Source organism: Microcaecilia unicolor, chromosome 3 (assembly GCF_901765095.1).
Source record: "Microcaecilia unicolor chromosome 3, aMicUni1.1, whole genome shotgun sequence".
NCBI lineage: Eukaryota > Metazoa > Chordata > Amphibia > Gymnophiona > Siphonopidae > Microcaecilia > Microcaecilia unicolor.
Window position 1 is genome coordinate 390,199,552 of NC_044033.1, and position 18,964 is coordinate 390,218,515.

The 18,964-nt window shown below is 44.9% G+C and overlaps 1 protein-coding gene across 5 annotated transcripts in view; it reads left to right on the top strand.

Annotated features, from left to right (window-relative positions):
• ZNF395 (zinc finger protein 395) overlaps window positions 1–18,964 on the top strand; it is a 72,421-nt gene that overhangs the window by 37,242 nt on the left and 16,215 nt on the right. For 4 of the 5 annotated variants that reach the window (XM_030198691.1, XM_030198695.1, XM_030198694.1 and 1 more), the window contains exons 4-7: window positions 6,695–6,823; window positions 14,235–14,341; window positions 17,257–17,492; window positions 17,607–17,707. In XM_030198691.1, coding sequence (XP_030054551.1) covers window positions 6,695–6,823; window positions 14,235–14,341; window positions 17,257–17,492; window positions 17,607–17,707 — 573 coding nt within the window. The remainder of the gene's footprint in view (window positions 1–6,694; window positions 6,824–14,234; window positions 14,342–17,256; window positions 17,493–17,606; window positions 17,708–18,964) is intronic. The other variant, XM_030198696.1, reaches the window with a different exon arrangement.

Genomic DNA, 18,964 nt, shown 5'->3' on the forward strand with positions numbered 1-18,964 from the left:
CGGGAAGGTGGTAGAACTAGAGGACATGAATTGAGGTGGAAGGGGGGCAGTCTTAGGAGTAATGTCAGGAAGTATTTTTTCACAGAAAGGGTGGTGGATATATGGAATGCACTCCCGCGGGAGGTGGTGGAGATGAAAACGGTAATGGAATTCATAACGTCCGTGGGATAAACACAAAAGGTGTTAGCAAAGATTGGGTGGCAACACCAGTAACTGGGAAGCAAAAGCAGTGCTGGACAGACTTCTATGGTCTATGCCCTGATTGTGACTGAATAGATATGGATGGGTTAGAGTGTAAATTTTAAGGGGTTTTGACATTAGCTTCAGAAGTTTTAGTACAAGAACAGTGCTGGGCAGACTTCTACGGTCTGTGCCCTGAGAATGGCAAGGACAAATCAAACTCTGCTGTACATATAAAGTATTGCATAGCATGTGAAATGATTTTATCTTGTTGGGCAGACTGGATGGACTGTACAGGTCTTTATCTGCCTTCATATTTACTATGCTACTATGATTGATTTTTGATGTGGCTCCAAGTTAACATGGAAGGTCAATAGGCAGTGAAGATGTTGATACTGCATCTGGTTCTCCTGTCACTGCCCCATGCCACCTGCCCCTGACTAGATGAGCTTACTCCAAAGTGGCACCCAGACCCACCTGTGGCTACAGCCCTAGTTTGGGGAGAAAAGAGGAGGTCCATGTCTGGAGAAGAGAGAGGTATCTAGTAAAGGAAATGGGAGAAAGGGGGAGGGGATGACAGACTAGAGGGAAGGCACTGGAGGCGCGTTTGAAGAACAGTAGAAGAGGGAGTGGGGCCAGCACATTACCAGGAGGAAGATTCCCTGGTTGCAGAGGAAGTATAGTGCACTGTAGAAATTTCCCCTGGAAAAATTTCATTGCCGATCTCCCAGCTAAGTAAAACAAGTTGTGTATCAGCCTGAATTTGCCCAACTCCTCCTTGGAAATTACCGCTAACAGAGATACAGTCGTCTCCAGGAAAGAAGCCACTCTCAGGCCTGCTATCCTGCCTAATGCCCTCCTGCTCTAATTTGTCCATCACCCTTTTTTTTTTTTTTTTTTTTTTTACTGTTCCCTCCCTAACACCGAATGGGATACCCTAGTGTTCTGTGTTGTGCTACAAAAAGGAATTCTAAAAACCATTAGCTAAGACACACATGACCTCCCTTTTCCCATATCTAACTAACTATGGCCTTATGTTATGTACCCTACTCAATATCCCTTCATGTGTCCTGTTCTCTGCTGAAGGCAGCGATCTTCATTCCCTCTTTGGCTGGATGTGGGGCATATCATTTGGCACAGTGGTGCTTAAAATTTACAGACCGTAAAATTGCAGGTTGCTGAAATTGAAATGCTAGCATACATTGGAAACTCCAGCTGCTCTGCTTTGGGTTCCTGATATTCCAGGTGAATGAAAAATTCATGGCAGTGCCGTTCCGTGGTCGGCTGCCACCCAGGGCAGTTCGCCGCTGCGCACCCCCCTCCCCCAGGTGCAGTGTCGTCCGTCCTCCCACGGGTGCAACATGACACCTCCCCCACCAGGTGCATTCTTCTTACCTGCTGGGGTGCTTGGAGCAGCTGCACGGCTGTCAGCTCTGCAGGTTTTCTGCTCCCTCTGCCCCGGAACAGGAAGTAACAGCAGAGGGGGCAGGGAACCGGCGGAACTGACAGCTGCGCAGCTGCTCCCTGCACCCCTTCTGCAGAGTGCACTCCGGGCAGACCTTCCCCACCGCCCCGTCCTCGGTACGCCACTGATACATGGTCCTGATACCATCCTACCCCCTAGCTGTTTTGGCATCTCTCTGAATCTAGCCCACACCTCACTTCTGCACCATCTTTGTCAACCAAAGTTTGACATCCTTTGTTCCCAAAAGACCTGTGCTTTTTCTCCTCCATTTTATCCCTGAAGTTATCATTGTAATTTAACCACCATGTTTCTCATAATCATCCAATATGGAACTCGCATAAGCCAGTAGTAGCCCATATGTGCAGGCTCATAATGGCCCATAACGCTTGCAAACCTGAGGAAGGCTTATACCCAATTAATGCTATTACTAGATCCTTTCTTATCTTTCCCCATTGTCTCCCCCTTCTTTGCATTTTCCCTCTTTCTTCTGCCCTCTGTCAAATGGAATGTCTGTGTACTTTTCCTTCCTAATCTGCTATTTGAAAGCCCTTGGGACAGCCTCCCGTCATTCTGTAAAAGCAAGTAGTGCCTGGATATCCTAGGCTGCTGCAGTACCTCTCACTCTTCCAATGAGTCCCATTGTGTTGAATGTTTTTAGAGAAAAGGAGAGGCCGAGGAGACCTAAGGGGCTAAAGCACGCCTATATTTTATAGAATAGGCTTAAATTTCTGAGCAGTATATAGAATATGCCGAGCGCCTCTCCACATAGCCAAATTTAGTTACAGCCATTTACGCCGTTTTACTTGGCTTAAATCCCGACTCCTAAATTAGTCGCAGAGCGGGTGTATCTTATAACAAAGCACACAGATTTTAGAAATGCCCATGGCCACACGCCCCTTTTCAACTATGCAACTTAGAATTTAAGCATACCACGTTACAGAATACACTTAGCGAGTTGTGCGTGTCAATCTTAATGCCAGTTAGTGCTGATAATTGCTTCGTAACATCCATCTGACAGCACTGATTAGCTAGTTAACCAATTAAGTTACGCATACCATTATAGAATATGCTTTGATTTCCATTTGAAAATTAAGACTTGATAGATAGAATCCTTGGGAAGATGTTTAAATACTAAAAGGTGTTAATGAGCAAACAAACATTTTTCAAAGACAGGGAAGCTATAGCTATAGTTCTATAGCTAGAGGATGTTTAATGAAGCTGCAAGAAGGTAAATTTTAAGAGCAACATTGGGAAATAACTTTCATGAAAGGGTGATGGATACCTGGAATGCCCTGGTGTTGAGGACAAAAACAGTGATGGAAGCCAAAAATGCATGGGATAAACCTAGAGGAACTCTATATATAGCAAGGCAAAGCTTTCACATTTCAAAAAAGGCATAGAGGAGTATAACTTGCATGGAACAGCACATAAAATCTTAAAGGGATAGAGAGGTGTAACCAGAAGAGAGCAGCAGGTGTAGATATAACAAAAGCATAGAGGGTGTGATGAGTGACTCCTTCAAGGAGGTCTCAGGAGATAGAAAAAGGACCCTTGGCTGCAGTATGCGGAGGTATCTACCCTGTAGGCTATGCACCTCTCTGGGATCTTTATTTTTTTGACCCTGGTTAACTTAAAGTGAAACACCAAATTAAAGTCCAACCCACCGTGCTTGACGACAAACACAAAAAGATTCAGAGCTACATGCTCACCATGTCTAACATATAAGATTCTGGGTTTCTTCTTCCAGGGTTTTAAACACAGAAACAGTCAGATAAAGTAGATCAGAAGTACTGTGCAAATCAGCCTCAAAGCTCAACTTAATGATGACGTCCAAACCATAAATTTCAGCAGTAGGCTTTCCAGCTGCAGTCCCTAGGAAGCTCACTTTCATGCAACTAAGGATAATTCTCCTTTTCCTAAGAATAGTTTGTGAATATCTGTTCAGGTTTCTGTAGTCTCTGTGCATGAGAAAAAAATGATTGGCTTCCAAACAATGCAGCCCAGTCTTTAACAGCCTCTCCCCTAGGATAGTAAAAAGCAGTAAACAAATGTTACTATCTTCCATCTCTCATGGCTGTTTTACACTGGGAAAAAAATTAAATGAAAAAGATTTTGGGTAAGAGTCCTTACTTAACACTATGCTTACCACTGTCCCAATTCCTTCCCATTGCTTCTTTGCTTGAGCTGTACCAAAATCATGACTGTTCAGGTCCATCAGTTTTGTCTTGTCTTTATCCCAGAGTTCTTGCAGGACTGGCTCAGGTGAGAAGGGCTACACCTACCTCCTTCCCAACTATCCCCAGGAAGGAAGTTATAGGAGCTCTTGAGGAAATGTGTGTTCCACCCCACAGTGGCGTAGGAAGGGGGGGCGGTGGGGCGGTCCACCCCGGGTGCACGCGCTGGGGGGGGGTGTCGGCTTGCTGGTTCGCTGCTCTTTCTGCCCCGGAACAGGTTACTTCCTGTTCCGGGGCAGAGAAAGCAGGGAAGCAGCAGAGCCGACACAGCTCCCAGTGACCTGCACTGGGGGTGGATCGGCCCTCCCGCCTGCCCCCCGCTGAAAGGTAGGGTGTGTTTCGTGGGTGGGGGGGGCGCTCCGGAGGGGGGGGTGCCGTGCTCTGCACCCGGGGGGGGGGGGTGCGCAGCGGCGACCCGCCCCGGGTGTCAGGCACCCTCGCTACAGCACTGCCCCCCCACCTTCGCCCTGGTTTGGGGTATTGCCAATCCCTGGGTGGAGTAAGAAACCCAGCTTCCTACAGTGTCATAATTCTGCTGGTGTGATTCCCTCCCTCAGCTCTTAAAGGGCAAGACGCCTTTTGGGTTTCCTGAACTTCTTATTTTCCCTTGGGTTCAGTGGGGATTTTACCTCCTACCCTCAGATGCATTCTCCTAATGTCTCCTCCCCTCCCCCTCCCCCTCCCTAAAGCCCCTGACTTTTGCTTTCAGGTAGGGAAGAGATGCCTTTCTGCAATGTGGGGGTTTTATTCCTTGCTCACAGATGTCTTCCCATAGGGCTTTCCCTCGTCTTCCTTTATGCTCCAACACCTCATTATCACAAGGGGTGTAACCTGCATGGAGCAGTGGGTACAAATCTATCCACCTCGTTGGGCTGACTAGATAGACCATCCTTTAAATAGATGTCTAGCAGTAAGGGGGTCTTTTACAAAGGTGCGGTAGCATTTTTAACGTGCGCTAATGATTAGCACACGCTAGACGCCCATAGGAATACATGGGTGTCTCTAACGTTTATCGCACGCTTATTTTTAGTTCATGCTAAAAACATTAGCACGCCTTTGTAAAAGGCCCACTAAATGATGTAACTAAATGATGTAAGTGCCAAAAAAAAGAGAGCTTAACAAAAACACTAACTCAGTCAGCTGTAAGCTCCCTCCCTTCCCCAACTACATTAATAATGACACACTCAAGGTTGAACAAGGTTGCAGCTTTTATTGACCCTGATGACCCAAGCTATATCTCACTTCTCATTGGCTACTTCCATACCAGCCCTCAGCCTGCCATCCAGGACCAGCCCACATGCTTCCTTCCACCTGGCCAACCAGGAATCGCTTGTCTCGCACCTTTCTTCTCTTGCTGTACCCCTTTTTTTCTGTGTCCAGCTTGCTTTCGTGGGAATCTGCCTACTCAAAGCCGCAACAGCCTCTTTGCTTCTCCTTCCTTGTTTCTACACCCATGAGTCAGAAGGAGTGCTTAGGTGAAAGCAGGAAAGGGAAAAGAAGTCATCACCTACTGGCCAACCCTACAACAGCCTTATCCCATCCTTGGTCTTCCTCTTGCTTAAATGCTCAGTAATAGGTGGCTGCAGCCCACCTCCACAAAAAAATGGGAGGGGATGAGAGTTCCCACTCACCCCACCTCCAACCCAGAAGGGCAACAACCCTAGGTTACCTATTGTTTTTTGGGCACTCCAGCCCAGGGGTTTCCTCTTATCCCAAACCATATGATATCTTCACAAAATAGCAGCTGCAGCACTCATTCGGGAGCTGTCACATGTTTCACGGTTCCAGTTTATGAAGCCATCATGTGATTTGGGATAAGTGGTCTAGTTAAAAACTCTGTCAGCAGTTACAGCAGATCTGAGTGTTTTAATGGCAACACAGAGTGAATATAATGGGACTGATGATTGGAGACGTGAGCCAAGATTAAACTGTTTTAAGAGTAACTTTGTGTAAGTGTGTGTTGGTAACAATCGGTGCTTATTCGTGTACTTGAAAAAGTTCACATAAGCAGCAATTCTAGCCCCACCGTCCATTCTCCTCCCCTAGGAACAGTGACATGTAGTGCTTGCTTTTATGAATGTGTTGACCAAGCTAATTGCATAAGTGCATATTTGGGTGTGGGGGATAATTCTATAAACGATCTGCACGGTCAGGTTTAAAGACTCATGAGAATGGTGAGTGTAGAAGTGCTGAAGTTTATTATAGTAAGCGATGTTCTGATGACCTCTGGAATTTGAGAAGCTTGTCTTCTGGCAACTGCACAGAAGTATGTGCCTGAAGGCTCTTTATTTAAAGATTGACATGATAAGTGGCAACATTTTACTCCAGATATTTTCAGAGGGACTGCCGAGTCAGAATACCTCCTATGAAACAGCAGCAGCTGTATAAGAGAGTTGCAAACTACTCCATTAATAACATCTGAAGAGGTTTTAATGGCAAGAATTCTTTGTTACTTAAGAATGTTCTTCCTGAGGCAACACTGCCCCCTGGTGGATTATGAGCTTTATACTTTTAATAGGCATGAATAGCAACATTATAATGATAGAAAAGTATACAATAAGAGCTAGGTAGAAAAAACTGGAACAGAGAAACTTCACAGATCCCCGATTAAGCAGAAGATAAAAATAAATCTATGGGCATCCAAAGTTGCTTCAAAGCTATTAAATTAAGACTTTTTTTTCTGACACATGTAGTTCATATTGTTTGTAGAGGCAAACTGTATTCCACCAAAAGGTATAGTTCAGAAACTTAGCAGATTTCCAGTTTCTAAGAACATGCTGAATACCAATATCTATCAAAATGTCTATTAATTTAGGTTTACAAGTCAACATTTGAAAAGATGGATGTTGCGAGCACAGAACCACAATGTCGTAGGATATGTTGGAGGTGCAGTTGGTTATAGATTTAATAGACTGCCAAATTTCCAACCAGAAGGAATTAACAGGTGAGCAGTCAAAAAGCATGTCTCTCAAAGAGCTGGAGGAAGTAGAACAGTGCCAGGAGAGATCGTTTTGTCAAAGCTTGGCTCTCCACATTTTCTTGGAGATCCATTTTGCGCAATGTAGAAAAATATAGAGGAATTGCATCATTCCAGAGGAGAGCAAGGGTCTGTTAACCTGTGACCATAACGTAGGCTAATGAAAATGAAGTGAAGCGTTATCGAGATCAGATCGCCAGGAGTCCACAAGTTGAACAGGAGACACACATAATTTATCTCTGAAAATTTTGTAAAAGATGTAGACAGTTTTGTCTACAGTAATAGTTGAATTGTACCAGATCCTAAGTGAAGTGGGATGGGAAGGATTTGTAATAAGGGCTGGATTATCGGTAATAATTTTATTGAGGTTAGACCATTGAGTTTCAGGTGGAAAATGTGAGGGAAATTTAGACTTAAGTAAGGTAAAGTAATCTACCTTGAGATATAATCTGTTCTAAAGACCAAATATCACATTTTTCCCATGTTTTCCAGGAAATGCAATGTTTTTTTAAACAAAACTTTAGGATTGTTCCAATTAATGTCAGACCATATAGTGAGTGATATCTGCAAGTTTGTCCAGTTGGTTCAAAGCAAATTGAGTAGAAGACATTATACCAATTTTTTTTAAATGGAACTAGAAAGTTTCATGATCGCTAATACAGATGGTGGAATAGGAGAACAACTAAGTTGTTCAGCATCTAACCATGTGGGAATGTCATTGTTAGGAGGAGAATAGAGCCAAAAAGCCCATATTTAGCTAAAGAGGCCAGATGGTAATAATATGGGTCAGAGATGTTAAGACCACCATTATCTCTGGAATTTTTCAATTTAGACAAGGATACACGAGGTTTTATATTTCGCCAATGAATTCAGCAAATTTCCTGTTGATCTGTGAATAAAAAGGTTTAGGGCACAAGGAAGGTAGCAAGGAAAGGATGTAAGCAATTCTTGGCAGGCTAGCCATTTTAATAGTAGAAATCCTGCCCCACCAGGTTAGGTTCAAAGGAGACCACTTGGCCAAGTCTCACCCCTCCCCCTTTTTACGAAGCCACACGGCATTGCCACCACAGCCCATTCACTTTGAATGGGCTATGTAGGCATTACTACACTGGCAGCCGCTAGTGCAGTTTTGTAAAAGGAGGGGGTCAAATAATGATTTCTTTAATTTTGGAAATATTGAGGTTAAGGATCTTTATGGATAAGGATACCAAGGTGTTTAAAGGCTTGATAATCCCAGACAAACTTGTTGCATTGAAAATCAGAAGGCGGGGAGGAATCATTTAATGTGATGATTTCAGATTTGTCCCAATTTAGGGCCTTGTTTGCTAAGCCGTGCTAGCATTTTTAGCGTGCACTAAAATTTGCTACCTCTCACTTGGTTCCTCCACCCCCTGAATTTTTTTTAAAATTTCCCTGGTAGTCACCCTGCCACCCCCTCCCCCAGATCTTCCCTGGTGGTCCAGTGAACCTTACCCTTTCCTCCTGCACGTGTACACACTCCCCCCTCTCAGTCTCGACCCCTCCTTGTACATTTACACATTGGAGGCAGAAGGGCAGGAGCAACAGCTCCTCCCTCGGGCCTGCCTGGAACAAAATGGAGGTGCCCAGTACATTCTGGGACGTAATGGGGAGGGCTAAGCACCATATAAGGAAACAAAACTGCTTATATGGTGTTTAGCCCTGCCCAGTGCATCCCAGAATGCACTGTGCAGGGTCTGGGCATCTCCATTTTGTTCCAGGTAGGAAGGAGGAGCTGTTGCTCCTGCCTCCACTTTGTAAAGGTACAGGGTGTGGGTGGGGTCGGGACCTGGAGGTGGGAGAGTATGAGCACTCGGGGGAAGGGGTCCAGTCCACTAGACCACCAAGGAAAATATTTAAAAAGTGGGGGGTCGTGGGGATCCCATGCATCAGAGCTATCAAATGCGTTTGAAAGCTTGGACTCACAAATAGTGAGTGATGCACAAAGGGGGGAATCTATGCAGCTGATTTGCATGCAATCCCCTTTGTGCATTGCTTGCTGTTTGCAAGTTGCTAAATTTTACCAAGGCAGCCATATTTTATGGCTGCCTTTGTGCATTGAGCCCTAAGTCTGCATTTGTAATGAGATTTTGGAGCTCTAAGAGTGTTTTTGAATTGGAGGGTCTGCATAGGGATGAACTGTCTAAATATATATCGAGGGGTTGATTGAAATCGCCTTCAATTATTAGAAAACCAGACTGGTGTTTCAAAATGGTTAGATGTATACTCCCCTGAATTCATTAGATCTCTCTAATAGCATAAATATTAACAAAAATATAGTCAGTAGAATAGATGGTGGCATATATTAAGGACCATCTACCATCTGTGTCAGACAGATTTTTAGTAATCCTAACATTTAGGGTCACATTTTGTTCACCACAGGAGAATAAAAGGCTGTAGAAAAACCTGGAAGAGGGAGTTTATTAAGTTCCTTGAAGGGAAGATGAGTTTCCTGTAAAAACAAACAGACAATATTAGGTTGTAAAGATTTTAAGTAGTTAGAATTTTGTTTTCTTTTAATTGGTGGTTGAACCCGTTTACATTAAAAGTTACAATATGCAAATCAGGCATGAGTTATTGCATATAAGTGAAGGTTAACACAAAATGCCCACTTTCTGAAACAAAAAATAAACTTTGATGACACTCATAAAAGCAATGATAAGTATATATGCAACAGATTCCTCAACACAAGTAGAAGTGCAATCCAGTGCAACAGGCAGGATTGCTAGTAACATTAACAATAACGGAAGTATAGAAATCATGGGTGAGCTCAGAATATGGTGAGCTCAGAATATGGTCCGAGCAAGGACACCGGGGGTATTCACTCCGACACAAGTCGGATATATAGCATTAGGATAGATGTATTTCCTGATGGTATAGCAGAAGTAAGGATGAAACTAATAATCTTGCAGCAGTGCTTAACTTGACCTGCTAATTTGGAGCGGTAACTCAGATTGCTGAAAACAAGTTGGTGGTTCACAAGGCACATGGCTAACTGTGGGGCCCTTTTACTAAGCCGCGTAGGTGCCTGCTTGTGACCAACACCTGCCAATTTGGATCTACTGCCCGGCTACGCCGTGGCCCGGGCGGTAATTTCATTTTGTACTTGCTGGGTGGAAATCAGCATTGTACGTGCACTGACAATTACCACCCGGTTAATGTCACCGCATCTCAAAAAAGATATAGTGGAATTAGAAAAGGTGCAGAGAAGGGTGACCAAAATGATAAAGGGGATGGGATGGCTTCCCTATGAGGACAGGCTAAAGCGGCTAGGGCTCTTCAGCTTGGAGAAAAGGCGGCTGAGGAGAGATATGATAGAGGTCTATAAAATAATGAGTGGAGCTGAACGGGTAGATGTGAAGCATCTGTTCACGCTTTCCAAAAATACTAGGACTAGGGGGCATGCGATGAAGCTACAATATAGTAAATTTAAAACGAATCGGAGAACAGTTTTCTTCACTCAACTTGTAATTAAACTCTGGAATTCGTTGCCAGAGAATGTGGTAAAGGCAGCTAGCTTAGCGGAGTTTAAAAAAGGTTTGGACGGCTTCCTAAAGGAACAGTCCATAGACCATTATTAAATGGACTGGAGGAAATCCACTATTTCTGGGATAAGCAGTATAAAATGTTTTGTACATTTTTGGGATCTTGCCGGATATTTGTGACCTGGATTGGCCACTGTTGGAAACAGGATGCTGGGCTCGATGGACCTTTGATCCTTCCCAGTATGGCAATACTTATGTATTTACTGCTAAGTCAATGGGTTGGCGATAAGCTCTCAGGCCCAAAATGGACATGTGCCAATTTTCATTTTGCCGCTCCTCCATTTTCGGCCAAAAAAAGGCCTTTTTTGCAGGTGCGCTGAAAAATGAACCTGCGCACGTCCAAATACACACATCTACACCAGCGCAGGCCACTTTTTGGCACACATTTTAGAAAAAGAACCCCTATCAAACATGTTTTCATTGTATTTTAAGTGATTCCAGAAACAGTTTAAGCTCCCATAGCTCCAAATAGGTGTGGGTACAGTTGTTATAGGTGATGTTTGTTCTAGTAGGATATCCTTCAGAGGCTGCCGTAATTGTAGAAATTCTTTGTGTCTCAAAGCAGTGAATTTTACCAGATCCGATACAATAAGCAGGCGTTTACCTTGATAGAGAAGGTGTGGCGGTGATTGTGGCAGTCAATATGGTTAAACTATGTTGATACCGGAGGACCTTCGCAACTTCCAGTCACGGGTATTTTGCAGCAGGGGCGTAGCCAGACAACAGATTTTGGGTGGGTCTAGGCAAGAATTGGGTGGGCACCAAGTGTCCCCCCCCCCCCCCCCAAAAAAAAAAAATTATCTCAGCTGGTGGGAAAACGCTTCTTTCCACCTTGGCAGCAGGCATGCACTTAAAACTGTGCATGCACAGGTGCCGGTGTTGTGGAGAGTAGTATTTTCGTTACCATCAGGGGGAAATCTTCTGCTGGCGGAGCTTGGGATTCCCACCAGTTACCACTAAACGTGCTACTATTGGGTGGACCTGAGCCATAAATGGGTGGGCCCTGGCCCACCCAAGCCCACCTGTGGCTACGCCACTGTTTTGCAGACAATATAAGTCTTGAAGGGACTCTCTGCACTTTCTCGATTGCCAGTGGGAGAGAAAATTGCAGGGTTGAGCAGTTTGGGAAGAAGATCCGTTAAAAAGGCAGTGGCATCCGAACCTTCTGATGATTCAGGGAGACCTAGAATTCTGATATTGGATCTGCAGTGGCAATTAGAGAGATCTTCAAGATCTCTTTGAAGCATCCGGATGTCTCGATCATATTTCTCTATGTAAATTTTTCGGAAAAGTCATGCGATTGCAGTTCCAGCGAATCTAAACGTGATTGAACTTCAGAGAATGGAAAATTTAAAGACTCAATTTAGCTGCGAACAGTTTTTTGGTAGCCTCAACCTATTCAGTCATTATGCATTTAAATGAGCACATTTCTGCAATAAGGAGATCAAGTTGCAACTCGGAGTTTTTTTTGCCGCCATTTTCTCTAGTGTGCTCGTCTCCAGCTTCGGCTTCTTGCTTTTCCCGCTGGGGAGAGATGAAATAAGCTGTTCCTGCTTATTATCTTTATGAGAAGCCATTGGGGTGATTTGGAAGGCAAATGTTAGCACATGCAGTGGAAATCATGGAAATAGACAATATTATTGATTAAATTTGGCTCAGAGGAGCACTCACCCCATGCATCCACTCAGATCTCTGGTCAGACTCTGCCCCCTATAAACATTTTCTTGAGCCTGTAAAAATAGGGATCAGTGAACAAGTTGTAAGTGATAACTCTTGTAAGCTTGTCACGGATAGTTTAGTCCAATAAAAAGGTTATCGTTTGTTTATCAGGTCAGCGAAGGAACAACACAGCAGCGCTGGGTTTAAATTTTACAGACTCATCTATAGCTGAGGCTCTGCAAGTCATTACAGCTCAGTATAAGTGGGTGGTGAGGTAGACAGATGCTGAGACATTGAGGCATATTTTCAAAGCACTTAGCCTTCCAAAGTTCCATAGGTTTCTATGGAACTTTGGAAGGCTAAGTGCTTTGAAAATATGCCTCATTGACAGTTTACACATTACCACTGTTTACCCCTCTCCAATTTTACTGAGCTGTAATGGCATAAGCAGGCAGCTTAAGACATAGATAAGTCTGTACTATTTAAACCTAGTGAAAGCTTATTACAGATAACCTTGTTATTAGATTAACAGCTTATCACCCACAGCTTGTTTGCTGATCCTTATTGCCACATATCCAAGTGGACAAATACAGCAACCATTTTCCAGCTTGAATCTGTACATTTTCCCACATTGACTGCCCCAGTTCAGAGTTTTAAATTCTGCCTCTAAGGGGTTGTGGATAGAGCTGGATTTTAGGAGAGCCAAAATATACAAGTGAACCTGGCTTTCTGACATAATGAGGCCGATATTCAGACTGTGGGAGGCAACCCGACCAACTTGCATGGTTGGCAGTGAGCCTGAATATTCAATGCTGGGCCGTTTCCGGTGACTGGTATTGAATATCCGGTTTATATTTGACTGATTTAAACTTAACCAGCAAAGCTAATATTCAGCACTGGCTGGTTAAGTTGCCAAACTTAGCTGATGATGCATTGAAGATTTGCAGCTAGCTGGTTATATTGTACAATATAGCCGGTTAGCCACTATGGGCTAACTGCTTAATATTCACGGATTGCCGGTTAAGTGCTATTTAATCGGCCAGGAGCCATTCCTGGCCAGTTAAATAGCACTGAATATTGGCCGGAATGTGTCTACGTATCTTTGATTAAATATTCATTGTGAGTATCCCAAAATCCAAATTCCGTGGTGGGCAAGGACTGAAATGCAGCTGCTTTAGTGGATTCCCATAGTGTCACCTTTATCATCAGAATTTCAGTTATTAAATTTATGAAATGCCTTGCTTAGCAGAATGTCTAGGAAATAGTACTGATTTGCTAGCCTGGTTTAATTCAGTATGAATAAGGAAAGAAAAATGAGGGATGACCTATCGAATTCCAACTCAAGGGTTAACTTTTATTTATTTAAATGTAAACAAATGTACAGTAAAACTAAAATCATCCTTCTTATTGACAATCAGCTCGCCTCAGTGCTGCGTTTCAGCGCAGAAGGCACCTTCTTTAGGAGTCACAAGTAATTCGGTCTACTTGATAATACAAGGACGTCAGTCAATAAGTCCAAAACAAAAAGAAAAAAAAATCTGTGAAAAACAGCAGTATAGAGAGACGTCTGTCTTCAAAAATATCTATACAGGAAAATCACGGTAAGGCTCACTGCACAAAACGGCTGTAGAAAAGGCATCCAGCATTCAAGCTTATCCACAGGCAGGACTGCGTCGAGTTTTGACAAGGTGATTTGTCTGTCAATAAGAAGGACCATTTTAGTCTTATTGTGCATTTGTTTACATTCAAATAAATACCCTTGAATTGGAATTCGATTTGTCGTCTCCCATTTTTTTTCTTTCTTTCTTTTTTTCTTTTCTTGCTGTGCTTGGGAGAGTCGTCTTTTTTGTATATAGTTATTCAGTATGAACCATACACGACTTCTTAGCAATCCTGACTTTAAAGCATAGCCATCACAACTGCTCTTATCTCTGTAAGATTCCCATACAGCACAATAATTGTTCTGGTGTTGTGAAGTTTTGCCTTCTGATTGTAACAGGAGTAATTTTTTTTTTGTGCAATGCTGAGTTAGTGTCCTGAAGTTTTCTGACTGCCTGACACCTCTCTATTAAATTGTCTCATGATATTCCACCCAGCACCTCAGTTGTTGTCTGCCTCCTGCTTAACCTGTGCTTTTCTCTCTTTTCCTCCGGCAGGAGGTCAGATGCTGTGGAGATGGACGAGATGATGGCAGCAATGGTGTTGACCACCTTGTCCTGTAGCCCTCTTGTACAGAGCCCACCTTGCATCGAGAACATCAAAGGTCAGTTGTTCAGCAGACTATGTAGCGCAGGGCTGGTCCTAGGGTCTCTGGTACCCCCCTGCAGACTATGAGTTGGCGCCCCCCCCCCCCCCCCAGCATCTCCTTTCTCTGTTTTCTCACCCTGCCCCTGTCCAGCGATTCTCCTTCGCCCCATCCCCCTCCCATTTTTGGCCACCTTGCGTGGTTTGTCTTTTTTTAATTTACCTCCGTCCCAGCGGCTGCGTCATTTCAAAGCCCTGCCCATCTCTAGCCTTCCCTCCTTTCATGAGTTTGTTCCCTCAGAGTCGCGCCCTCGAGGAAATGATGTCAGAAGGCGGGACTCTGCGGGAACGAACTCACGAAGGGAGGGAAGGCTAGAGACGGGCAGGGCTTTGAAATGACGCGGCCGCTGGGACGGAGGTAAATAAAAGATTTAAATGTGGTATGGCGGCGCAGCACCGCAGCGGCGCCCTTGAAGGCAGGCGCCCCCTGCAGTGCTTACCCCACTTACTGGGTTTGACCGGCCCTGATGTAGCGCACACCAGCACGGAAAATGTGTTTTTGATGCCTTTTCTTATAGAAAGCCTTTGCTGAGCATGGCAGGAAGTAGTGATTGTTTTTTCTAGGAGATCAGATATAGAAACTTTCCTTTTGCCCTTCTGTTCACAGCACGCAAACACTTGGGGGGGGCCTTTACTAAGCTGCATAGGCACATACCTACGTCCTACGTTTGTCAGTTTTGATCTACCACGTGGCCCGGGCGGTAATTTCATTTTCTTCGTGCATCCACTAGGCGCGCTGGAAAATATTTTTTATTGTCCGGCACGTGGCGGTAATCGGCATTGTATGCGCGTAGGCCATTACCGCTCAGTTAACATGTGAGACCTTACCACTAAGTCAACGGGTGGCGGTAAGGTCTCAGGTCCAAGATGAACGCACGCCAATTTTCATTTTGCCGCATGTCCCATTTTCGGCCCCCCAAAAAAGGCCTTTTTTTGCAGGCACGCTGAAAAATGGACCTGCGTGCGCCCAATACATGCGTCTACACCAGCGCAGGCCATTTTTCGACACACGTTATGAAGCGTTATGTGTTCATTCTGGTTGAAAAGGTTGCTCCCCCACCCTCAGCAGCTGGTTTTCCCTTGGAGGTGATTTATATTTTGTGCAGAAAAATACACCACAGCCACCCTGAAGATCCATTGTTAGAGTCTGTGGAGGTATTTCGCCCTCCTCTCCAGGTGACAGATTATAGCAGATTCTTAAAGCCTTTGGAAATACGATTGGCAGGTGCAGTATGTGTGTTATGCCTGTTGGCACTCTTGCCAGCACAGTCGTTGCATAGTTTGATGGAAAGAAGACACGGTGTGCATCAACTCTGCCTTCTAATTTGGGCCCAGTAGTGAGTTAGCAAAGCTACTGGAGGAGGAGGTGGATGATAGCAGCGCACACAACCGATAACATTGCAAAGGAAAATTATACTGCTTCCAGAGAGTATGTGGAGCTGTTTTGTTGTTTTTTTTTGGTGGGGGGGGGGTTGTTTTTGGTCTTTTTTTGTTTTGCATGTGAATGTGTTTTAACAGCAGCCTCTTTAACAGCATTAATATGTTGCACTGAGATGAGAGTCCTCCTGGGAACAGGGAAATGCCCAGTGTACCTGAATGTAACTCGCCTTGAGCTGTTTCTGAAAAAGACGTGAGCAAATAAATAAATAGTTTGCAAAAAAGTTGGGCAGTTTTTGTGTGCATAAACTAATTATCTAATAGGCAATAACAGTAGATTATTGTTGGTAACAGGCACTTGGCAGTAATTAGGAGTTATGCACGGATCTGCCCTATTCTGTAACATGCTTGCCTAAGTTTCATAGCGTGCAACTCCAAAGAGGGTGTGGCTGTAGGAGGGGCCCGGGTAGGACAGGGGCACTGCCAGAAATTAGGCACCATGTGTTAGAATACCTGGATTTGCTCGCCAAACTGTCATCAGTTTGCTGCAAGTATTTACACCAGTCTTTGGTAGGCATAATGTTCACACCCGTAGTTAGGCGTGAAATGTGCGCTAAGCTGGTATTCTGTAAACATCATTCCGTGCAGAGCACCCTTTAGAGAATACTAGCTTAGCACAGATCATAATGGTGCCTGACTTTGAGCACCATTTACGGATTCTCGCCCTATATATGCCAGAGGCATAGCCAGATTTCGGGAGGGGGGTCCAGAGCCCGAGGTGAGGGGGCACATTTTAGCCCCCCCCCCCCCCCGTGCCGCCAACCCCCCCCCCTCGCCATTGACGCCACCACCACCACCACCAACAACAACAACTTTGCCCCCCCCCATAGATGACCCTCTCGACCCCCCCCCCCCCCGTCGCCCCCGCCAGCATAGGTAGGCGACAGCGGAAGGGGGGGTCGAGAAGGTCGTCGGCAGGGGGGGTCTAGGGCCAAATCTACGGGGGCCCAGGCCCCTGTGGCCCCACGTAGCTACGCCACTGGTAAATGCATTTTCGTTGTGGTGGTCCTGAAAACTTGACTGACAAGATGTGCCTCCAGCAGAGGGTTAGGTATTACTGGTATAGTTACACGGTTTAAAAGAAGACAAGAAATGCCTGGAGTTCAGTCTTTTGAGATGCCCCAGTACACATCTGTATAGGGTAGGACAGGGAAAGTCAGTTACTGTACATCTGTAGCTAATTTTCAACAGTGAAAAAGATTTCTTCCTGGCTCGATGTATGATTGACTAAAATCCCTGCATTATTGCTGTACTTCTGAAGTATTAACTAAATCCTTATATCCTGCAGTCCCTTTTTCCTCCCAGAACTTGCCCAGTGATGTGTGCTTCAGGCTCGCAGTAAAATGTGTCCTCTGTTGTGCTGGACCTTGCCGTGCCCACGATAGCTAGACATATAGGTGTCTTGTAACTTTGCTCCTTCTTCTATCTCCCTTGCAGCACCCCAAGCAGTCTGTGACTCATGGAAGGAAAGCGGAGATGTGTCAGACAGTGGGAGCAGCACTGCCAGTGGGCACTGGAGCGGGGACAGTGGCATCTCTACACCCTCGCCCCCTTACACTCAGCTCAGCCCCAAGTACTCGGAGGAGGCTTTCGGGTCTCCGCGGGCAGATGAAGGCTTTGACACTGACCCTGACCCCTTCCTCGTGTATGAGCCAACTCCACGTAAGAGAAAGGTACAGCGAGAGGCTATGGATCAACTCGGGGGAAACACATAAATGAAAGCACGCGTGGCTTTATTGGTCACATCCAAAACTCAACTTGTGTGTTTCTGGTTCCTATTTTTGCAGAATTCCGTGAAGGTCACTTACAAGTGCTTGTGGCCAAGTTGTGGGAAACTTCTTCGCTCCATTGTAGGAATCAAGCGACATGTAAAAACGCAGCACCTCGGGTAAGACCTAGCACCCTGAAAACTGTACCCTGTGGTGCAAGAGGGAACTGTGGGAAAATGGAAGAGTGAGTGTGAATTGGGAGAGGATGGAAGACCCTCAATACTTGTTGCAGGAAACTGCAGGTCTAGGTGGCAAACTGAAGGAGACCTCCCTACCCTGATGGCAGTAAATTTGTGACATGGCACTTGCAAAACCTTCCTCCCATGGTCTACCACCACAGTGTGACCTTTAGTGAGGTCGTTTACCTCCCTGGCTTTAGACTCCTATTAGCTCTCTGAAGAAAAAGCTCCATTATGGCTTCTATATTGTGCTGTGGGCTACAAGTGGAGCTGAACAGTAGCCTAATGATTAGAGCACCTGTCTGAGAACCAGGGAAGCCCAGTTTATTGCAGCTCCTTGTGATCTTGGGCAAGTCGGTTAACCTCAGGTACAAACTTAGATAATCTAACAAGACCTCCAGGGTCAGGGAAATATTTAGTGTACCTTAATATGTCACCTTGAGTTACTATGGAAAAAAAGTGTGAGCTAAATCCCCACCCCCCTCCCAATTAAAAAAAAAAGTTGATATAGACAGAAGACCATTTTGGTAGCTCTTCCTTTGCTTGCCTGTACTCTTCTCTTTTTTTTTTTTTTTTTCTCTGCCTTGTTTTCAGTGACATAGGCTCCAGAACTGTGTGATAATATGCTTCTATCCTATGTCATTTGGGTGCCTAACTGGAGTCACCCCCTTACCCCTAAATTCTATAAAGGGCGTTCAAAATTGGGCCTGCAAGGGTCATTTATATACTTAACTAAATTGGGGTCTATAGGCACTAATTTATAGTTACATGCTTAAAAGCAGATTTTAGCTTCAAATATTCAATACTGGAATATCAGCCAGAACCCACATTAGGTTCTCTTTGTTCCTCCAAAATGCCCCCTGGGCTTATCTGTTCATACCTGGTCCACTGGGGTTGTATGGGCAGGAGTGATGCCCACTGCTTGTCGCAGCAGCAGCCTCATGGTATTTGCCCGGTTAGCTATGCAGCTAAAGTCAGGACAGCCTTTTTGCTGTCCTAACTTTAGTCGCTTGCCTAACTGAATACAGCTGCTAACCGGTTAGGTCCTAGCTCCTCCCATGCACTGCCCACATTCCATCAACAGACCGCCCTGGCACTAACCAGACCAGGGGGGGGGGGGGGGGGGGGAGGTCTGTGGTGATCTTCAGCAGCATTTTCTGATTAAGTGCCGCTGTGAATAGCAGCACTCATAAGAAG